Raw genomic sequence first — 20,377 nt, 5'->3', positions numbered from 1 at the left:
TTTGCTTAAAGTATATCTACCTTTGCATTTCTTTCAACAATTTTTCTTTTTTTCAATTTATTCAAAATTGTATTATTGTTTGGAAGATATAAGACATTAATAAAAAACTTCGATGATATATAAATCCAAAATATATTTCGGTTTATGTAAGAAATGTCTTAAATAGGCTATTTATATTACTTTTTCTTTTGTTAGTTACAAAGCTTGTCTTTCTCAAGAGGAACCAATCGTAGTCTCTCATCATATCTTCGTCCCAAAAACCTTCTCTTGTGTTTGCACAATGAGCAATTGTTATGGTTGACTTCTCATCTTATATTATAAGGCTCAATTGGAATTTGGAATTTTCATAGCATATTGTCGGTTAGTATTTTATTTCATACCTGTCTTCTTGTTGTCCTTGAAAAAAGTGAGTAAAGATATAACTTTACTATTACTTTTACATATATAATTTAAATTTGTTCGTCTAAGTAATTATTTTTTAGGTGATAATCTTAGAAAGAACCGAAGATATTGAGATTATTACCTGAACTTCTGAGTGAGCTCATTTATTTCAGTTTGATAGCTCTAAGGTGGTGCGCATGCCAAAGTGGTGTGGATAGACATCTTTGGATAAACTTATTGAGTCCTGTAGCTCATCGAACCTTAGAAAGAAGATATCTTATATGAAGATCTTGGCCATGGTCCGTATGCAGCATACGCTTTAAATTTTCCATATAATAAGTCCTTTGAGAGATATATTGATCAATTTATAAAATGAAATGTTAACCAAAAGCGCTACTTTCTACATACTTGCAACTTAAAGCAACTTAAACAGCAACCTGTAATGGAAATTTTGCTTATTTACATATGGATTTGAAGTAAAATGGGCTTCACCATTCCAATATATTTTTTATCGTACGAAATCGCTCCACCATTGCCGCGCAGAAATCTTCACGTATACAATGAATATTGTAACGCGAACAAAATCTATGACGTGCAGTTGCACGCGAATCATTAAGAGGGCTCTCCATTATCCATTAAATTTTTATGTGTTCCATCACGGGTTTTCGCCATCTAACTTTTTCTGTCTAGCCGACTAAATTGTTATCAGTGTTTCCCAACATGTGCTGGCCATCTGGTGTCCAGGCGCATTCATGTTTTGTAACAGTACTCTAATTCCCCTTCTAATTTCCAACATGGTGAAACAAAGAAGTAAGAGTTTAGACAGCTATGTCGTGGGGCAGAAGCAGAAGAAGTGTTCAACGCTCTTCATCTCCTCCTCGTTCCTGTAGCTGCGACAAAAGCCATGCATACGTTTGCCATTATGCAGTGCCCTTTGATGATATCAATCACGTTACTAATGAAAGGCTGGTCTAGATTGATGAGAGATCTAGTTCTGTGCTCATTCCGCATTCTACTGCTTGCTTGACGATATAGGGATGCCCACATATTGGGAAGAATTTACTGATTTCCGAGCATTTCCCCTTCTAGTCGGCTCATCCGCAATGCAATTTCGATAAATGCATATGGGGCATTCTTTCTCAACGGGAGACCCCTATCCATCCAAAAATGTTTTTGACCTAGAGAGTTCTAATAGGGCTTAAAATTTAGCTCTTTTTATCTACTTTTCAATACAGAGTGGCCAAAAACGAAATTCAAGATGGCTCATTTAGTATGGCTAAAAATGTAATCAAAATTCATTAAATTCATTCTAATAACCTATGCCAAAAATATTCATTTCAACGGAAAGAGTTGTACGAAGTCTCAAAATTTAGCTAATAAAGTTTACTTATGGGATATGTTTATGTTGAATTCTATTTTTCCCCCATTTCTAGATACCCAAGTTAATTTTAAGGTAATTATTTATATATGAAGTATTTTTAATTTACTTTTATTTTACTCAAGTGCAAAATATTATAATATATACATATATGCACATATATATCAGGTGTGCAACTAAGTTCACGCTGTTTTTTGATGAAAATACAACTTTATTCCGAAAAAATGGTTACAAGTGAATCATTGAAAGTATTGCCCATCGCTAGCTACTACTTTCCCCCATCTTTCGCGTAGATCTTGTATACCATCGCGGTAAAACTGTTCATCTTTTCAGGCTGTCCACGGATCAAGCTATTTTTTGATATCTTCATATGAATGGAACTTCTGGTTAGCTAGACCATGTGCCATCGATTGGAACAGGTGATAATCGTACGGCACAATATCTGGAGAATATGGCAGGTGCGGTAGGATTTCCCATTTCAGTGTTTCCAGGTAGGTTTTAACGGGTTTGGCAACGTGAGGCCGAGCATGTTGTAGAATCACTTTTTCATGCCTCTCCGCGTATTGCGGCCATTTCTTGTGCAGTGCTCGGCTCATCCGCATTAATTGAAGTCGATACCGAACCCCAGTGATGGTTTCGCTTAGTTTTAGTTCATAATAAATAACACTAACTTGGTCCCATCAAATACATAGCAGTGTGAATATTCGGCCGAGGCGACGACGTAGAAGCATGACCGGGCAGTCCTCATGACTTTATTTTCTTTGGATTGCTGTAATGAATCCATTCTTCATCAGCCGTCACGATGCGATGGAGAAAACCCTTCCTTTTTTGCCGCAATTTGCCCAATGCCTCCAATTCAGCGTCTTCGAAGGTTTTTGGCCTTCCTTCACGCGGACGGTCATCAACATTAAAATCACCCGTCTTTGAAGTGACGGAACCAATCCCGGGACGTTGTTTCACTTAAAGCAGCATCTCCATAAACATTTTGTAGCTCTCAGTCGCTGATTTTTTCAAATGAAAGAGAAAAATCAATACTTCCCGCAAATGATGATTATACGGCACAAAATCAGACATTTTCACAAAACCAAAAGTATATGATACCAAAAAAAAATCACTAATGTGTCGAAGCAGTGTTTTACCATATGCCTAGGCTTGGTTTATGACGTTTAGGTTATGTTAGAATCGACTAGCACACACTGCTGGAGACATCTATTGACAAACAGCGGCAACTTAGTTGCGCACCTAAATATAAGAAAAAATAAAAATTATTTATTATTTAACCAGTTCGCATTCTTCATTGAAATATTTAAGAAACTGTTGGCGAACGTTCTCCGCTTTACATGTTAGCGTGTTGTAGAATATATCCGAACCAGAAGATGCTAAAGTAGTTAACGTCAAAATGTTGCCGAAAACCATTTTGCCCGTGTGACCGCGAATGAAACATTAAAAGATAATTTCCAATACCTTCCGTGTGTAAATCGGGAAATACTGATCTGTTGCGCTGCAACATATAAATTCCTGATGGGAAGTAAATATACGTGCTCCAACCATTATGTCTACATGGGCATATTTGATAAATGGTTGTATCATGTATGATATGGTAGTACAACTGATTTCCATGTTGGTCCAACGGTTGCGTAAAAACTAAAATGTTTTCATATTTGGTAGGCGGAGTTAGCGGTTGTACAATGAGGTCGAACGTGAATACGCAGATTGTACAACCAACTTCGTTTACATTTTTCTTTTTAGGTATTTACACAAAAAAAAAACAGGCGAAGGGTTAAGGGCTTAGAAGGTCACAAACCGTCTGTAATCGATGTAATCGATGTAATCAAGCGGGAAAGATATCATCTTGTCCAGGAGATTTGTACAGTTGGAAAAACTTAATTGCTCATTCAACCTTTTAATGTTCCCGGAGATACTCCAGGTACTCAAGTTGAGACTTTTCGAGCCAAGGTCCTCTGTGCACTCGAAAATGGGCATTCATTTGGATGTCCAGCAGTTTGTTCAATAAAGAGGTCCAATCGCCGTTTAGCTTTTGGATGCAATTTGAGAAAATCCGATTTTTCGATAATATTTTCCGTAAAGGATTTCCTCCAGAGCGTTTTTCAATTTTTTCACAGAAGTCCTTCCAGGATACTTTCGGGCTCTTCTGACGGATTTGTTGAAGGTTTTGAGGGCATCCTTATAGGCTTACTAAGATTGCGTCCTTTTTTTACCGAGGTGGATGGTTTCCTCTTGCCTTTAGCCGGACTTTAAGACGCAATTTTCAGAAGCAGAGTAACATATTTTGATAAAAAGTTTAACACTTCATAAATTTTAGACGATGAGTCAAGCTCACTGCGAATACCGAGAAAAGCATGTTTGTGGAGTGAAGCTGAAAATTACGCCTTGTATTTTGCTTTTTGTTTCTGTAACATGAGAAAGGGGCAGCTCTCCAAGAGAGTTTAGAAAGAATAGAAAGGGAGGGCTCCCTGGAAACATACCAGTTGTTGAAATGGTCTGAGAGAGCACTCGAGACTGTTAAAATTTACATATACATATGTATTGCATATTATGTAATAGTAATTTTTAAACCGAATTTATTAGACCCTACTTATAAATCGAGGATTAGCCTTGGTGCTTAAAGGAAAAAAAACACGAGTTTGTAATAATAAGCATATAAATAAATTTATATGCAAAGACGTGTATGTACTTATATATCGCATTTAGCTACATAAAGGTAAATTTTCAAACTAAAACATTTTTACATCTTAAACATGTAACAATTAACAAACCATGTTCATAAGATTATCATATATATATGAGCGTGCACTATCCACATATGCATATGAATGCATGTATAGGAGTTTTCACTAAGAACGCTCGGATTATTAAACTAAATAAATCAAACAGATTAAAGGATATTGTCTCAATTGTTTTTGTTTACATACATTCGACGAGTATGTCGTAATTTCATACAAATGGCTCCTCTGTAATAGCGCAGCCTAATGAACCACAGTGAGCGCGGCCCTTTCTCATCTTAGAAGAAATAATACTAAGACTAAAAAGTTATTCACGCCAAACTTGATACTTTTACCAACATGACCATTACATGACAAACTCAAAGTTCGAGCGCACCTATTGAAAACCCCTCTATATGCATTTATGTGTATACATGCAAACAATTTCTGTTATTTCTGCGCTTAAATTTTGTAGACAATTAGATAAATGTACATAATCAATAAAATTATATAGAGGTTTTTTTGTTGTATTAACTTTTAATACGACCGATGCAATGATTTTAATTTGTTTGTTCTATTGTAGAATACAATTGTAGGTAAGATAAATTAAGTTTTGTTTGTTCGCCTGAGTTTGCATCATGCCAGGTCTATATCCAAGGAATCAGGCGACAACAGCATAGGATCATTTGTGGCGGACGACACCAGGGAAAGAGAATCACTCATCATGGCGCTGGAAAGGTCATCTGAGGCGTGTGAAACGCTGATGTGATGGTCTTCATCGTGCAGATGGTGGTGATGATGCTGGAGCGCGGACGGCTCAATAGCATTTAGGGGAAGATTTTGTTCCACTTGTTGGTGGTGCGAGGAAGAAAGCAATGGATCCCGACCGTGTTGTAAAGTCGACGGCGACTTAGGTAGGCTGCTGATGTCATTATTATTCATTTGGTGATGCGAGTGTTGTAGATAGTGACTTTTATTGAACGAGTTCTTTTCGCAGCTATGCTTTAGCGCATTTTGAGGGTGTTGTAGTTGCTGAGAATGTTGATGCTGTTGCTGATTGTGGTGGTGGTCATGGTGATGATTATGTTGATTATGGTTCGATTGATGGCAACTTGTCGTTAGGCAGCAGACGCCGCTACCCATACTTTTTCTTTTGCTACTGCAACAATTATTGTTAATGTGGCCTACCGTGGACGCTGAAGATGTAACATCGTTTTGATAGATGTCATCTAATGAGTGCTGGTTATTCTGGCAGTTATGATTATGACAATCACTGCCATTGTCACCGATACAGTCATTACCATCGAAACTACTACAACACTGTAATTGTGCTGCAGTTGGCGAGTGTGGCGCTGAGAAAAAGTGACTAATGTTAGAGGAGAGTAGGGGATCACCACCTTGGACTGGATGCTTGCTGTCTTCCATAAGGTCGTCAATTGGAGTAATACTGAGACTGGCTTCACTGGTAATAACTGATAGCTAAAACAAAATAATTATATTTATATTTGAAATATATACGAAATGAGTAAACACAAAGAAGCACTGGTTAATATTGTATACCTTTTCTACCATGTCAGGAATTAAGGATGTTGAATGATGACTATGTGGTGATGGAGGGCTGGAACTTTTGAGATAAGAAGCTGGCGGAGGTGCCGATACTGATGTTAAATTGAAATCACTTAATGGTAGGCCATGTGATTTTGCTTGCATTTCTAATTCCTTTTAAGTAAAGACGTAATTTTTAATATCCAAGGATGAGGGATGTAGTACATGTATTTGTTTTGCTACTCACTTTTATTCTATTCAATAGCTTTCGGTTTTGCGATTCCATTTGGCGTTGACGCAATTCATTCTGTTTCAGTCGTGATACTTCGTGTTTCAGGCATTTGATGTAATCGACAGAAGATTTAAGTATTGTGCCCTTGTTTGGACGAATGTCACGTACCACTTCGTAATACGGGTCGTTTGTTTTTGGCAGCAGCGTACCCAGTTCTTTAATGCGATCGTTTATGTTGAATCGTCGTCTTCGTTCGACTAAAAATGTTAAATATTATGTGACTTCATTAAAGCTACAATTACATTTAGACTATTCACTTTCATTAAAGGTTATGTTTTTACACTGATATTTGTAGTAGGTATTTGCTTTGGTAAATATTTACAGTTTCATAACACGTACTACATGTACTATAATTAAGATATGTTTATGCGAGCAGATTTTTATATACATACAATAGGACTGTCTAAATACTTTTGCTGGACTTTTAGATAGGCTTTTGCAACACGATGCCCAGTTTTAAACTAGTCTAAATTAGGTGGATGTGACCCACACATCTTCTATGCATTCAAAAAGTCATGACCGCACAAAGAAAAAATACCTTTCATTCCCAATGCAACAGTTTGGATACAAACAAAGTGATAATAGAGATAGTTAAACTTTAGTTTTAATTCGTCTTAATTACGATTTCAAAACGGTATATGCATATGCACTTACATATATACATATTGACAGCTATTTTAAAAGAATTTGGACAATTGTTGTAAATAACTATAATATTTAATAATAGATCAATAAAGGAAGGCGTTTCGCGGGAGATTTATGGTGGGACTGACGTGCTCAATTATCCACGAGAACAAAATATTCATTATCATCAAGTAGCGATTACAGCTCAGGGTGAGCAGCTTCGTCCTCTTCCATCCTATACGATTCGTAACAATAGACTTTTAGCTCCTAACACGTACTTTTTTAGGTTGGCTATGTCTATGCTATGTAGGTCATAAAAAAGATTTCGAGGGCGGCTGGAAGCATTTGAAATTTTATGGCTTTACGATGTCTTCTCTTAAGTTAAATGTCTTCCCCCCATTAAGTTCACCAATTCGTCGTTGTAGCGTATTCAGCACGCTCCGTCGTGGCAGCGAGTGGGGTGCCACACACCCTTCATAGCGTGTTATTAAATAATACTTATATGTTAATTCGTTTCGAATACATTTCGTCTCCGACAGTAACAGTTTACGACTAGGTAAGCTGTTGATCTATTTGAATGTATACTTTTTTTCTTTTAATTGTTGCAATACTTGTGTTCAATAAAACAAAAACCAATATAAATGCATTTACCAAATAAATACATACACGCATACAGTCACAATGTATATTTTTCAACTTACTCATATTATGGTTGTCTTTCTTCTGTCGATCTTTAGCTAATGCATGCATTTCAGCATCAGTAAAGGATTGTGGTTCTTGTTTTATGGCCAAATCAGATGAGAAGTTATCAAACTTAAGATCCGTATCGAATAAACAGTCGTCTGCCTGTTAAAATTAATAATAATAATTCATACAGTACATAAGCGTTTTAATTATTTTCTAGATGAATGGCTCTTTTAGTTCTACAACTGCAAAACTCTTATTACGTAATTGGACCTATGCTCTAATTTTTGGGCGGTTTTGCCATGTATTCCATTTATTTTTTTAAACTCCTAATGATCCCATACGCGACTATATGTACGTGCATGCATTGCGACAAGCACATACTCATTTTTGTATTTTTAATACAAATTACCACCAAATTATTAGAAAGTCTGTCAGGTAAATAATATATATAACTACGAACAATACTTATACGTGCTAATAAATAAATATTATTGTTGGCACTCAATAGACTAATGTGGTAAACGAAAATGTAGGGAAATAGAAGAGAAGTTCAAACGCACTTGCAAATATGTAAATAAGTATACGACTCTTTGATTTGACTCGCATGTATGTACATATGGGCATACATGTATATTTATTTATGTATAAGCGTATTGAAATCGAAATTTACGATTAATTCATAAGCTATAGTATCAATGATTCATCTTATCATATGTCAAATTTTAAGCTCTGAAATATTGGTGTACGTTTAAAACATGAACAAGCAATATAAATGTAAAAATGTTTTTCTCTAATTTCCGGCGGGGAAAAAACAAAAATTTAGAAAAGTTAGTAGCCTACGATACCTTGACTCTTTTTCTATTGCCAGCATTACCTACACATAATAATGTTTTCAGAAAGCAACAATCTATGTATGTATTTAAAAATTTATTCAGTCGTGCGTTCAATATCTCCTACAGCAGAAGCAACAATAAAAACTAGAAACTAATAAATTGTACACACAGTAATATGCATTGAATTTCGTGTTAGCAATACGTACATATTTTTTTCATAAATAATAATAATAATTGCATGCTCGCAATACCTCGACGGGCTTGTGATGGAAATTTTGTAGACTTTTTTAAACGCCTTAGAATTCCGTGCTGATTTCAGAGGACAACCCAAGCAGCCGGAACATAGACATTTGGCAGTGCCTGATCAGTGGTGAACACTATTAGAAAAATCTTCTGATATTACTGATGTCCTTTAGACTGACAATCGATATTCCACTAGCAAGTACATATGCACATCGAGCTACATATTATAAATTTGTAGCGACAGAGCATAATTATTAGCGACAGAGCAATAAAATTATTTGCATTTGCTACATCCATGTAGTTTAAAAAATAATAAAAACATACAACTTGCTTGTAAGCGTGTTTAATTTGAGTACTTCCTGCTGAAACATTGAAGAGTATAGTGGGAATTTTTCAATGCTACTTAATTTCACTTAAAAACAATTATGGGAATTGTAAGTTTCTTATCGATTATTAAAATGGCATATATTCGTTTGAGTAAAGGTGAAATGCGGCCGCCGTAGCCGAATGGGAGATTACCATTCGGAATTCACAGAGAGAACGTTGGTTCGAGTCTCGGCGAAACACCAAAAGTAAGAAAAACATTTTTCTAATAGCGGTCGCCACTCGGTAGGCAATGGCAAACTTCCGAGTGTATTTCTGCCATGAAAAAGCTCCTCATAAAAATATCTGCCGTTTGGAGTCGGCCTGAAACTGTAGGTCCCTCCATTTGTGGAACAACATCAAGACGCACACCACAAATAGGAGGAGGAGCTCGGCCAAACACCCAAAAAGAGTGTAAGCCCCAATTATATACTATATATATATGTAAAGGTGAAATGCTGTTTTCTTTTTTCGAGTGTAGTATAGCTCATTAAACTCGTTTCTATGAATGACCGCTGGGATAAATATAAAATTTGTCGAAACCTAAGGAAATATATATTTTATGTAGGTGTCTAATTTGTATTCTCTTATATAGAGGCAACAACTGTACAATTCTAAGCCAATCTAGGTTAAGTGAAGGTAAACGAATAAATAAAAAGCCGGTTCCTTAACCCGGAAAAAAATCTAGTATAACTTAATTTTCTGGCAGGCTCCTTCGGACTTGTATATATAAGTATGTATTGTAATCATTGAAGAACCAATAAAATAATAACGTTTTTCAAAATAAATCTATCAAAATTCTTAATCCCATATTCTTCAACATTAATGTAATATTATATATCCAGGTAATGGTGCATATTTTTATTTCGAAGATGTTTGTATTTATTCCAATCTTAGCACTAAGATGACTAATCAGTTATTTTGAAAGTATACTCGTAGTATGTATATTAACAGCGTATGTAGTGCAGTGTTTGAATTGTAGATACAAAAGTAGTCTAGTAACATACATATATGTAGATCAAATCTTTAATTTGACTTACTGATACCTACTGTAATTATTAAAGGCATTGCTTTTTATGTGATTGTTATATTATATTTAATACTTTTTATAGATAATGCGTAGGTAAAAAGAGACTGATCAGTTGGTTTCTTTTTGAAAGTACTATAAAAAACCGTTTAATAGTTTTTAATAATTTTAAGTTTATTCATAAGAGTAAACCCTCTGATTAGTTGTGGAATATAACTTTATTCAAATAGCTTCTTCGGTTGGTCCTGCAGTAGCCCATCATGTCAACAGAATTTCGCATCACATTTCCGTTGGCTTCGGTTCTTTTTCAAGCAAGCTCGTTAACATTCTTAACATCAACCACAATAACATTCTATATTCAGGGACTGTTCTATTACAAGGTTAGCTTCTGTTGTTAATTAAAATGCCTATTTCGCTACCTTTTCTTACAAATTTAAGGTACAGTTGGCATGGTAAAGGGTATAAGTAGTTTGGAAAATGTCTCATCATCTTTCTGGTAGTCAGTTTTGAAGCTGAGACTTATATAGTCCGGATAGCATTATCAGAAAAAGAAACAATTTTAAACTTTCTTTAAACTTACTAGTGTCACACTAACCAAGCAAATGAACAAAACCAGCCAAACTATTCGAGTTTCGCCGTGCTATTTTTTGTGCTGGCTATTTGATGTGGAATATTAATAAACTCTCGGCTAAAAATTATGATTATTGAACGTATTTGAAATATTTAATTAATGCGATTTTATATGATTTGTAAAACTTGGAGAGGTATGAAGAAAAAGAAATCAATTATTTCCTCGGTAGATAGCTGTAATGATCGATATCCCCTAAAGTATCGATCAAACAATTTAAAGTTTATGCTCGTTGTCAAGGTGACATTTAACACTAAAAGAATTATTTTGCTGTTTTTTGTTTGTTCCATTCAGTTGGGAGTTACAGGGTGTTAACAATGGAAGTCAACAAAGAGAAAATCCGGTACATTTTACAGTTTTGCTTTGATAAATGAGAAAAATTAAGCCAAGCCGCTGAAATTGTGCATTGTGTTGATACTGTAACAATTAACTACGTGCAATTTTGGTTTCGTCGATTCCGTTCAGGCATTTTTGTTGCTAAAGAAAGTGTCGATAAAATTGCTCAAAAAATCGAAGTTAACCGGCAGATCGACCATAAAACAATTTAAACCAATTTAAATTATATATATATCTTTATATACCAGCGTTTAAGAAAAGGTAGACAATAATTAATATCAATGATTAATGGGAAGTTTTTATTGTTGGAAAAATACTAAATTGAATCTAAAGAAAATAGTATAATATCGCGAAAGACGGTAAGCTGATTGCATGTGAAAAATACCGCTGAACTAGCCTAAAAAATTAGTCGCATATTTGAAGTTTTAATCTAAAATAAAAAAAATATTAAAAATCAATCAACACGCTAAAATAAACCTTGACATAAAATACGAGTACGCAATGCAATCAGACAAAAACAAATAACGGACAGAACGTGTCTCATACGTGTATGCATACATTGCCAATGTCAGACGCCTTTTTCGCCACCCCTCTGCTATCGCCCAACTTTCCAACACTCTGTTGACTGAGGTTACATACAATTCACTACCCACCCCACCAACAATCCATATTTTATTTGTTTTCGTCGGTAATTCGAAGTTGTCAGTCGTAGCGGATCGAACACAGCAATCACAACAGCCCGGCCGGCCTATAACCAGCAGCAGGTTACCTACACACACGAGTACAAATCAAAAATTTTGAGTACTGTCAGTACTCTTAAATTATTTACTACTTTCAGCCGCAATTGCTACCAGTCTCCATACGGGAGATGTAGCGAAACAAAAATACATGTACATATAATTCTCATTCGTTAAAAACGAGCATTGCACATACATACATAAACACAAATAAAGATAAATTGACTGAGAGAATTTAATCCGATAACTATTCTACATGTATTTGAATAAAATAATAACCAATAAAAATTATTCTGTTTTCCTTTTAATATAAATGCTACTCATTGAAGAGTAAACTTTAAAAACATAGAATGTACTTATGTATATGCATATATGTATGTATACATGCCCTTCTTCTAGTTTACAATTTTTAATTTTTGAGCTTAACTTCCGCAGAATTGCAGATTGGATGATAATTATACATCCTATATACCCTTATACGGCGACCGCCTGCCATTGGGTGTAAACGCCATATAGCTACATATATATTATATCATACATATGCCAATATTTATACATATATAACCCTGAACATACTGCGCCCGATAGGTTTAACTACGAGTATTTTCAATTTTTGGCGGTGCAGTCAGTTTGTTTCGCGAAAAATCAACACACCAACCCGAGTGCTGCTCGAACGTTTCGACATGTTTGTATTACATATGACAAATGAACGAATCGTGCGGGGCAATCTGCTTTTTAAATACAAAACCTGATGTTTTTGGTTACATTTTTGTAAAAAAAATTCCAACTGGCAAGTGGTTAAGTCATCTTATTCGAAAACTGAAAATCGGTCGTTTCCATTTATGTATATTTTTAACTTTAATTAATTAATTGCGGAGTTTTTAGAATATTCGTAGCAGACCTTTATAAGTATTATTCAATGAGTAAGAGCAGGAGCACAAATCTTTCCGAAAGGAAGATCATATGAGGTTCATTTCAAAAATTGCAAACGCTAGCAAAAGTAACTGAACTTTTGGAGTTTCCTGATAAAAAGTTATTAACGCATTCACATATTTTAATAAAAATGGATGATTTTAAAATTTGTCACCATATAAGCTGATGACAAAAAATTGGTCAGGCTGAACGGAAATCAGAGTACAAATGTCCACCCAAATACGCATCGGTCGACGTAAACGCAAGGTATCAACAAAATACCAAAGCGGAGTGACGAGCACAAATTTAATGTGTTTAGAAATAATGAAAGATTCTAAATGAATGATGGTTCATCGGTTAAATTGTGGGGGTATATTACCTTATCAGGTATTGATCCGATTGTACAAATTCAAAGCAAAATGATTGAAATTATATTGTATAATTACAGCAATGGAACTATTTATTTTAACATTTATGAATGTACATACCTACATACATAACCTACAATATCTTCTAAAACGTTAAAACTTAAATAAAATTATTGTTAGTTTTTAACAAGAAAATCTATTTTATAAATTTTCTGGTGCAACTCTGTGCCGAACTGATTTACAAACGAGTTAAATCTTTAAGCTTGCTAAATTTCCAACAATAAATGTTTGCGTGTTCGCTTGATTACGAGTTTATATTTTTAATTCAACAATCTTAAATCCATTTATTATTAAAGCCGTTTATTTGAATATAACATTAGGGCAAACTCTAAACTGAGGATGATTTAAAACCTTGAAGTTATACTTGGTTTAAAAACTCATCACAGTTAAACTATCACTATCACTAGTTCTAAGGGTGTTAGCTTCATAGTATGCATGCTCGAGCTATTAGCGCCGCGAACTAATAAACTAATAGAATGATAAAATGAATTCACACTATATAGCTAATTATGGATGTATGATGTTACTGACATTTCATTTCATACGAGCACGTTAAATAATTATATGAAATTCGTCAAACGTATCTGAATAAAAGTAATTAAAATGTGTTCATGATAGTATTTAAAGATGATTCTCATTAAATTTTTTAGTAATCCAAGAGTATCAAGAGATGAGATAATACAATAATGATTTTTTTTAATTATAAATATGTATATACACATTTAAATATTGAGATAATGTATTTTGGCACTTACATCACTGTCAAACAAGAGGAGCTGCAAACATATACAAATTGTTAATAAAGCACAATTAAATAAATATCAAATAGAAGCTAAACAAATAATTTTAATGTGTAAATGACATTTTAATTTGAAATTTATCACAATGTTACATATTCCGGTATGAATGCATCTATTATATAAAATAAATCTTTTGGAGGGGTACATATAAGCATAGATATGTATATATGCGGCAGGTAAGTATGTTTTTCAAAGACAACTACGTATTTAAAAAAATTAATTAATTTTATCGGAGTTTTTTATGAGGAGCTTTTCATGGCAGAAATACCCTCGAGACACTGCCTGCAGAGATTTGAACCATCGTTTTTTGAATTCCGAATGGTAGACACGCACCAACCCATTCGGCTACGGCGGCCACATATATGAATATTATAGTGTAAAATTCAAACCTTAATTTTAGTATAGGTTAAAGTACCTAACAGGCTTTTGAGGAAAGTACCCCTACTTTCAAACTAAAAACCAAGTTTTTCCATTAGCTTTTATCCCCTTTTACCTCCTATTTAACGCCTATTTTCTCAAAAGCCTGACGTGATAGGCCCTTTTAGATCACAAAATCGTGCACCTCACACAAAAATGCATCGGAAACCAACATCATATAAAAATTTTCAATTTTATAGGCATGTGCAATTAACAAGTATGGAACTTTTATAGCTTGTAATATCAGACGAACGGACGGAAATTTAGTCTTAACAAAGTGCCTTTTTTGCGATCTTAATAATATTTATGTCGGATCTAAATGAGGTGGAGAGCAATTTGTGTACCAAGTTTGGACTAGTTTTATTAAATCGTTATCAAATACATGTGTTTACTAAAAAGTAATCAAGGATCCGCCCATTTTAAAAATTAAATTTATAATCATATTGTATATACACATACATGTAATTGGCGCGAACACCCTTTTTGCGTGTTTGGCCAAACTCCTCCTATTTGTGGTGTGCGTCTTGAAGTTGTTCCACAAATGGAGAGCCCTACAGTTTCAAGCCGAATCCCAGCGGCACATATTTTTTATGAGGAGCTTTTTCATGGCAGAAATACACTCGGAGGTTTCAGCAGCGATTTTATACAATCGTTTACTTTTAGAACACGGTCTTGGTGAATTTTTGCTTTCTAACTATCAGTGGTATATACAATTTTTTGCTTTTTATAGCTTTTGATTACTGGGTACGCAGTTTTTTGTTGAAGTTGTTAAAATCCGAAAAACCCCACTTACATATGTATATTACATATGATGAAGAAAATCTCATATCGGCTTTACAGCTTCCATCACAAAGATATTCATTCCGTTTACATTAATATCATATTTCCCTAAGTCTTCTTCTTCTTAATTGGCGCGATAACCGCTTACGCGATTTTGGCCGAGTTTAACAAAGCGCGCCAGTCGTTTCTTTCTCGTGCTAACCGGCGCCAATTGGGCACACCAAGTGAAGCCAAGTCCTTCTCCACCTGATCTTTCCAACGCAGAGGAGGCCTTCCTCTTCCTCTACTACCACCAGCTGGTACCGCATCGAATACTTTCAAAGCCGGAGCGTTTGTATCCATTCGGACGACATGACCCAGCCAACGTAGCCGCCGGATCTTTATTCGCTGCGCTATGTCTATGTCGTCGTAAAGCTCATACAGCTCATCGTTCCATCGTCTGCGATATTCGCCGTTGCCAACGTGCAAAATCTTTCTCTCGAACACTCCAAGCGTCGCTTCATCGGATGTTGTCATCGTCCAAGCTTCTGCGCCGTACGTTAGGATGGGCATGATCTTGTAGAGTGTTAGTTTTGTTCGTCGAGAGGACTTTACTGCTCAGTTGCCTACTTAGTCCAAAGTAGCACTTGGTGGCAAGAGAGATTCTACGTAGGATTTGAAGGCTGACATTGTTATCGGTGTTAATGCTGGTTCCTAAATAAACGAAATCTTTTACAACCTCAAAATTATAACTGTCTACAGTGACGTGGGTGCCGATACGCGAATGCGCCGAATGTTTGTTTGAAGACAAGAGGTACTTCGTTTTGTCCTCGTTCACCACCAGACCCATTCGCTTTGCCTCTTTATCCAGTTTGGAGAAGGCAGAACTAACAGCGCGGTTGTTAAGGCCGATGATGTCAATATCATCGGCATATGCCAGCAATTGTACGCTCTTTTAAAAAATTGTGACTGAGCGATTAAGTTCTGCGGCTCGTACGCTGCTCTCCAACATCAGGTTAAAGAAGTCAGACGACAGCGAGTCACCTTGTCTGAAACCTCGTTTGGTATCAAACGGCTCGGAGAGGTCCTTCCCAATTCTGACGGAGCTGCTGGTGTTGAGCAACGTCATCTTGCAAAGCCGTATTAGTTTTTTGGGGTTACCAAATTCAGACATCGCGGCATACAGATAACTCCTCTTCGTACTGTCGAATGCAGCTTTGAAATCGATGAAAAGATGGTGTGTGTCGATTCTTCTTTCGTGGGTCTTTTCAAAGATTTGGCGTATTGTAAATATTTGGTCGATGGTAGACTTTCCAGGTCTAAAGCCACACTGATAAGGTCCAATCAGTTGGTTGACGATGGGCTTCAGCTTTTCACACAATACGCTCGCTAGAACCTTATAGGCGATATTTAGAAGACTAATCCCGCAGTAATTGGCACAGATTGCAGGATCACCCTTCTTATGGATTGGGCAGAGCACACTTAAATTCCAATCGGCAGGCATGCTTTCATCCGACCATATTTTGCATAGGAGCTGATGCATGCACCTTACCAGCTCCTCGCCGCCATACACTGTATACAGCAACCTTTTTATGATCTAGTTAACCGCCACTAAGACAGCAGGTTCCAATTTAACAACTTAGAAATTCGCTTAAAAGTTTGTAAAATAAGAAAGGCTTTGTTTTCGGTATGTAGGTATGCGTTTTTACATGCCACAATATGTTTTTCTTAAACGCACTACCGAAAGGGTAATAACACTTAATTTCGTGTATATAAATATCTTCTTGGACTAGGGAATGCTGGCAAATATAATTTACCTCTTCTAATGAAAATTTCAATAGTAAAATTGAGTTTATCTATAGTACAAAATAATTCTACCCTTTAAAAAAAGCGAAAAGCAAATAGCATTAGATATATTTAAACAGCTAATATTGAACTTAGAGCACACAAAAAATTTCATTGAATTTAATTGGTGAAACGTTTAAACGGGTTTCTGTGCACAAATCCCTATTTGAAGAAGCTTTCGGATTTTTAAATGATAGATTGATTTTTTTTAAACTATATACATAATATCAATGTACAGTAAACTATGTAGCTGCTGCGATAACTTTTTTTAAATGTATTATGAAAAAATTGTATTGTAAGGTATGGCCGCCTTTTTTTTTGTTTTTACATACATACCCGTATATACACGTAATTGTGTATAACGAATTGATACTTTTCGACACTGCTTAAATGTTAAGAATATTTGAATGTTTGAAATGTTCGTATGTACTTATACAAGTACATATACATGTGCAATGCTTATGTAGTTGCAAGCTGGTTTGTGGAACATCGTATATGCGCAAATTTTAATTCCAGTTTTCCGATTTCGAAAAAAACTTAATTAATTTAATTTCGTTGAACTTATACTTGTTGAAATGAAGGGTAAAAAGAGTTTGCCAAAATCTAATAATTTGAATGCGGTTTTTAAATACATATGTTTTTTTATGTTACTTAAAAAATCTTATCGTAAAAGCGAACTGGGCCACCCAATAAAAGCAAGTTCTCAAAAGTCAATTTTTAAGTTTTGGTTCCATTAAAAAGAAAAGTACTTCTGTAATTAAATCTTTTTTATTATTATCATGGTTGGTGTAGGTGTTGTCTGAGCGACACAGCACAGACCGACTGCACCATTGCTTTTTTATTAGTCGAATATTCTTGTCGTCAATTTTCTTTTCTGCAATTTCTTTCAAGTTGGCCATCGAAAAATCCCCTATCATTCTAAGTAGAACACCCAGAATTGGGCACGCACATAGATGGTGTAATCTCTAGATTCTTCTTGATTGCAGCTTCTATATTTATTGTTGAACGGTCATCCCATCTTCTTGGCATGGTCTCCAAAAGGCCAGTGATCGGTTATTGTTGACGTAATTTTGAAAATATCTGCCCGTGGCTTTCTTAACAATTCGTCAGTTTTGGATTTGTTAAAATTGGGCAACGTTTGTTTAGTTATTTTGCAGGCATCTGTGTAAGTCCACCTAACAACGGCCAGCTTCTAAAATAGAGAGAAGATCTACCTTTTGCGCACTTCTTGGCGACAGCCTATTTCTACTGCTTCTGATTCGTTATAGAATGTCACCAGTCTTGCCAATTCATCAGCTTTCTCGCTTCCTTCTATGTTCGGATGGTCAGGTACCCAGATGAGAGTGATGTCTGTCGTGCGTGCTAAAGCATTAAAATCTTCTTTGCATTGTCTGACGGTTTTTGAATTGGTTATAGGTGACTTTAAAGCCAAGATGGCTGCTTGACTATCTGAAAAAATACGTACTTCCGATAGTTGTTGCGGATGGTTATTAATCATTCCGCAAGCTCCTCATATCCTCAGAACTTCTGCTTGAAAAATACTATCCCAGTTCCTCAGGCGGGAGGACTTGGAATTTCGTGGTTATTCGAATACACACCGGCGCCGACGTCGCAACCCATTTTGGATCCGTCAGTGTAAAGGGCAGTTGTATTCCCTTTGAGCACTGAACTAAAATCCCCTTCCTTTCGCGGGGGGAACTTTACCTTAAACTCTATTCTGAAGTCTAGAGTAGCGGTAGTAAAATCTGATGGGCTGCTAGAAAGATAACACTATGACCAAACGTCCTAGCATTCCAAAAACCACCTTCTTTTATCCTGAAGACGGTATTGGTTGCTGTTAGCCGTAGTTGCAAGTCTATTGGTAACATGAAGAGCATGACATTAAGTGACTCTGCTGGGCACGATCTCATAGCTCCAGTTATGCCTGCGCTGGCTGCTCGTTGTACGTTGTTAGGAAAATAGGACCAAATGGTCGTTCACAGTTAATGAAATAACCGAATGCAAACTAAAAGGTAAGGAAACGCATTGAATAAACTTAGTATGTTTGTATGTATTTATATATGGTACATACGTATGATATTACGTATGACGCTCGAGATATTTATTCCTGGTATAAGGGGAACAATTTCTCATAAGGCACAAATCAGACGTTGAAACGTTTAATTTTGCAATACCTGTGATCATAATAAAATAAGTTGCTTCAAGGCACAAATAGTGGGGATATTCATGCTCAATGGCGAAGGTAATAATTGAGATTCGTAATCAGCATCGCAAAAACTATTTTAAGTGATCGATAAAACGTTTGGGAGTCGATGCAGACTTTAAACGAAATATTTTGACAAAACTACCTGGTCCAGAAAAACCGAACACAGACCCGTAATTTATGATCCAAAAGTAAGTTTGCGTGTATCGGAGTTTTTAGGTATCATTTTAGTGTCCCTACTGTAAAAAAATTTTAAATAAAGAAGAATAAAGGAATTTATTGCGTTATACACAATTGTACATATAGAAGAGAAATTATAAAATGTACCATAGTTATCTAAACACTCTAAATAAATTCCAAACGGGCCATAGAAACTATATCCGCACAATTACCTAATAATATATGGATGGGTATGTATGTGTGTAAAGATCTACCTCATTTCAATAAAACGTTGTGTTTTATATGCCAAGATATAATGTTTTATTCGTCTTGTTAGCACTTGGTACTAAATAAAAATAAAGCTGTTGCAGGCAGTTTCGAGAAATTTTAATTGTCGTTTGGAATACCCATTACGAGGTAATTCCTATCAATTGTACTCCACAATCGAATAAAAGTACTTGATCTAAACATTGCATAATGCTTGCATGGTAATATCATATAATCGTTAATACAGCTTAAAATGAAAATAATTCAAATGTTTATAATACGCGCATCCAAATACAAGCATAAAAGTCTTTCACGTTAATGCTTATCCACTTAAGAATCAAAAGCATGCGACATTTTACTAAATATAAACAATTTGCTTATGTATGTATTGTATAGTGAATAGGAAAATCATGTGCGTGAATACCATAACAAAAAATTTGCAGACTCGCAAACGCTGATAAGGATATACGCAACTGTACCCGTTTGTCACTGTTAACTGATGCAGCAAATGATAAGGTTAGTTGATTATAGTTTGCCAGAAACGAGCGATTCCCATACATCGAAAGCGTGTAAGCTTGTCAATGAAACGCGAATTGTACGATAAATCTATGAAATCGCGCTCAATAATAATTGCCATTTTACGCCAACCGTTTGTACACAATTCAACTGATACGGTGTTGAGTGCTGCAAAAACTGTATCCCTCCAGAAACAATTAAATTTCAATAAAATAATTTATATTATTTTAATAACTGATAGTGATACATACTTGTACATTTTCAATTGTGTTAT

The 20,377-nt window shown here is 35.4% G+C and overlaps 1 protein-coding gene across 3 annotated transcripts in view; it reads right to left on the bottom strand.

The window, feature by feature from the left end:
- Nucleotides 1–4,403: 4,403 nt before the first annotated feature.
- The window catches only part of LOC129243070 (LIM domain-containing protein A), a 31,196-nt gene continuing 15,222 nt past the window's right edge, over nucleotides 4,404–20,377 (bottom strand). For 2 of the 3 annotated variants that reach the window (XM_054880165.1, XM_054880163.1), the window contains 5 exons: nucleotides 13,893–13,913; nucleotides 7,645–7,789; nucleotides 6,275–6,516; nucleotides 6,043–6,201; nucleotides 4,404–5,961 (listed from right to left, as the gene is read on the bottom strand). In XM_054880165.1, the coding sequence (XP_054736140.1) occupies nucleotides 5,119–5,961; nucleotides 6,043–6,201; nucleotides 6,275–6,516; nucleotides 7,645–7,789; nucleotides 13,893–13,913 (1,410 nt within the window). In that variant the 3' untranslated portion in view covers nucleotides 4,404–5,118. The remainder of the gene's footprint in view (nucleotides 5,962–6,042; nucleotides 6,202–6,274; nucleotides 6,517–7,644; nucleotides 7,790–13,892; nucleotides 13,914–20,377) is intronic. The other variant, XM_054880164.1, reaches the window with a different exon arrangement.

This window comes from Anastrepha obliqua, chromosome 3 (assembly GCF_027943255.1).
Source record: "Anastrepha obliqua isolate idAnaObli1 chromosome 3, idAnaObli1_1.0, whole genome shotgun sequence".
In the NCBI taxonomy this organism is placed as follows: Eukaryota; Metazoa; Arthropoda; class Insecta; order Diptera; family Tephritidae; genus Anastrepha; species Anastrepha obliqua.
The sequence above is the reverse complement of the archived record's forward strand: the minus strand, read 5'-3'. Positions and strand labels throughout refer to the sequence as shown.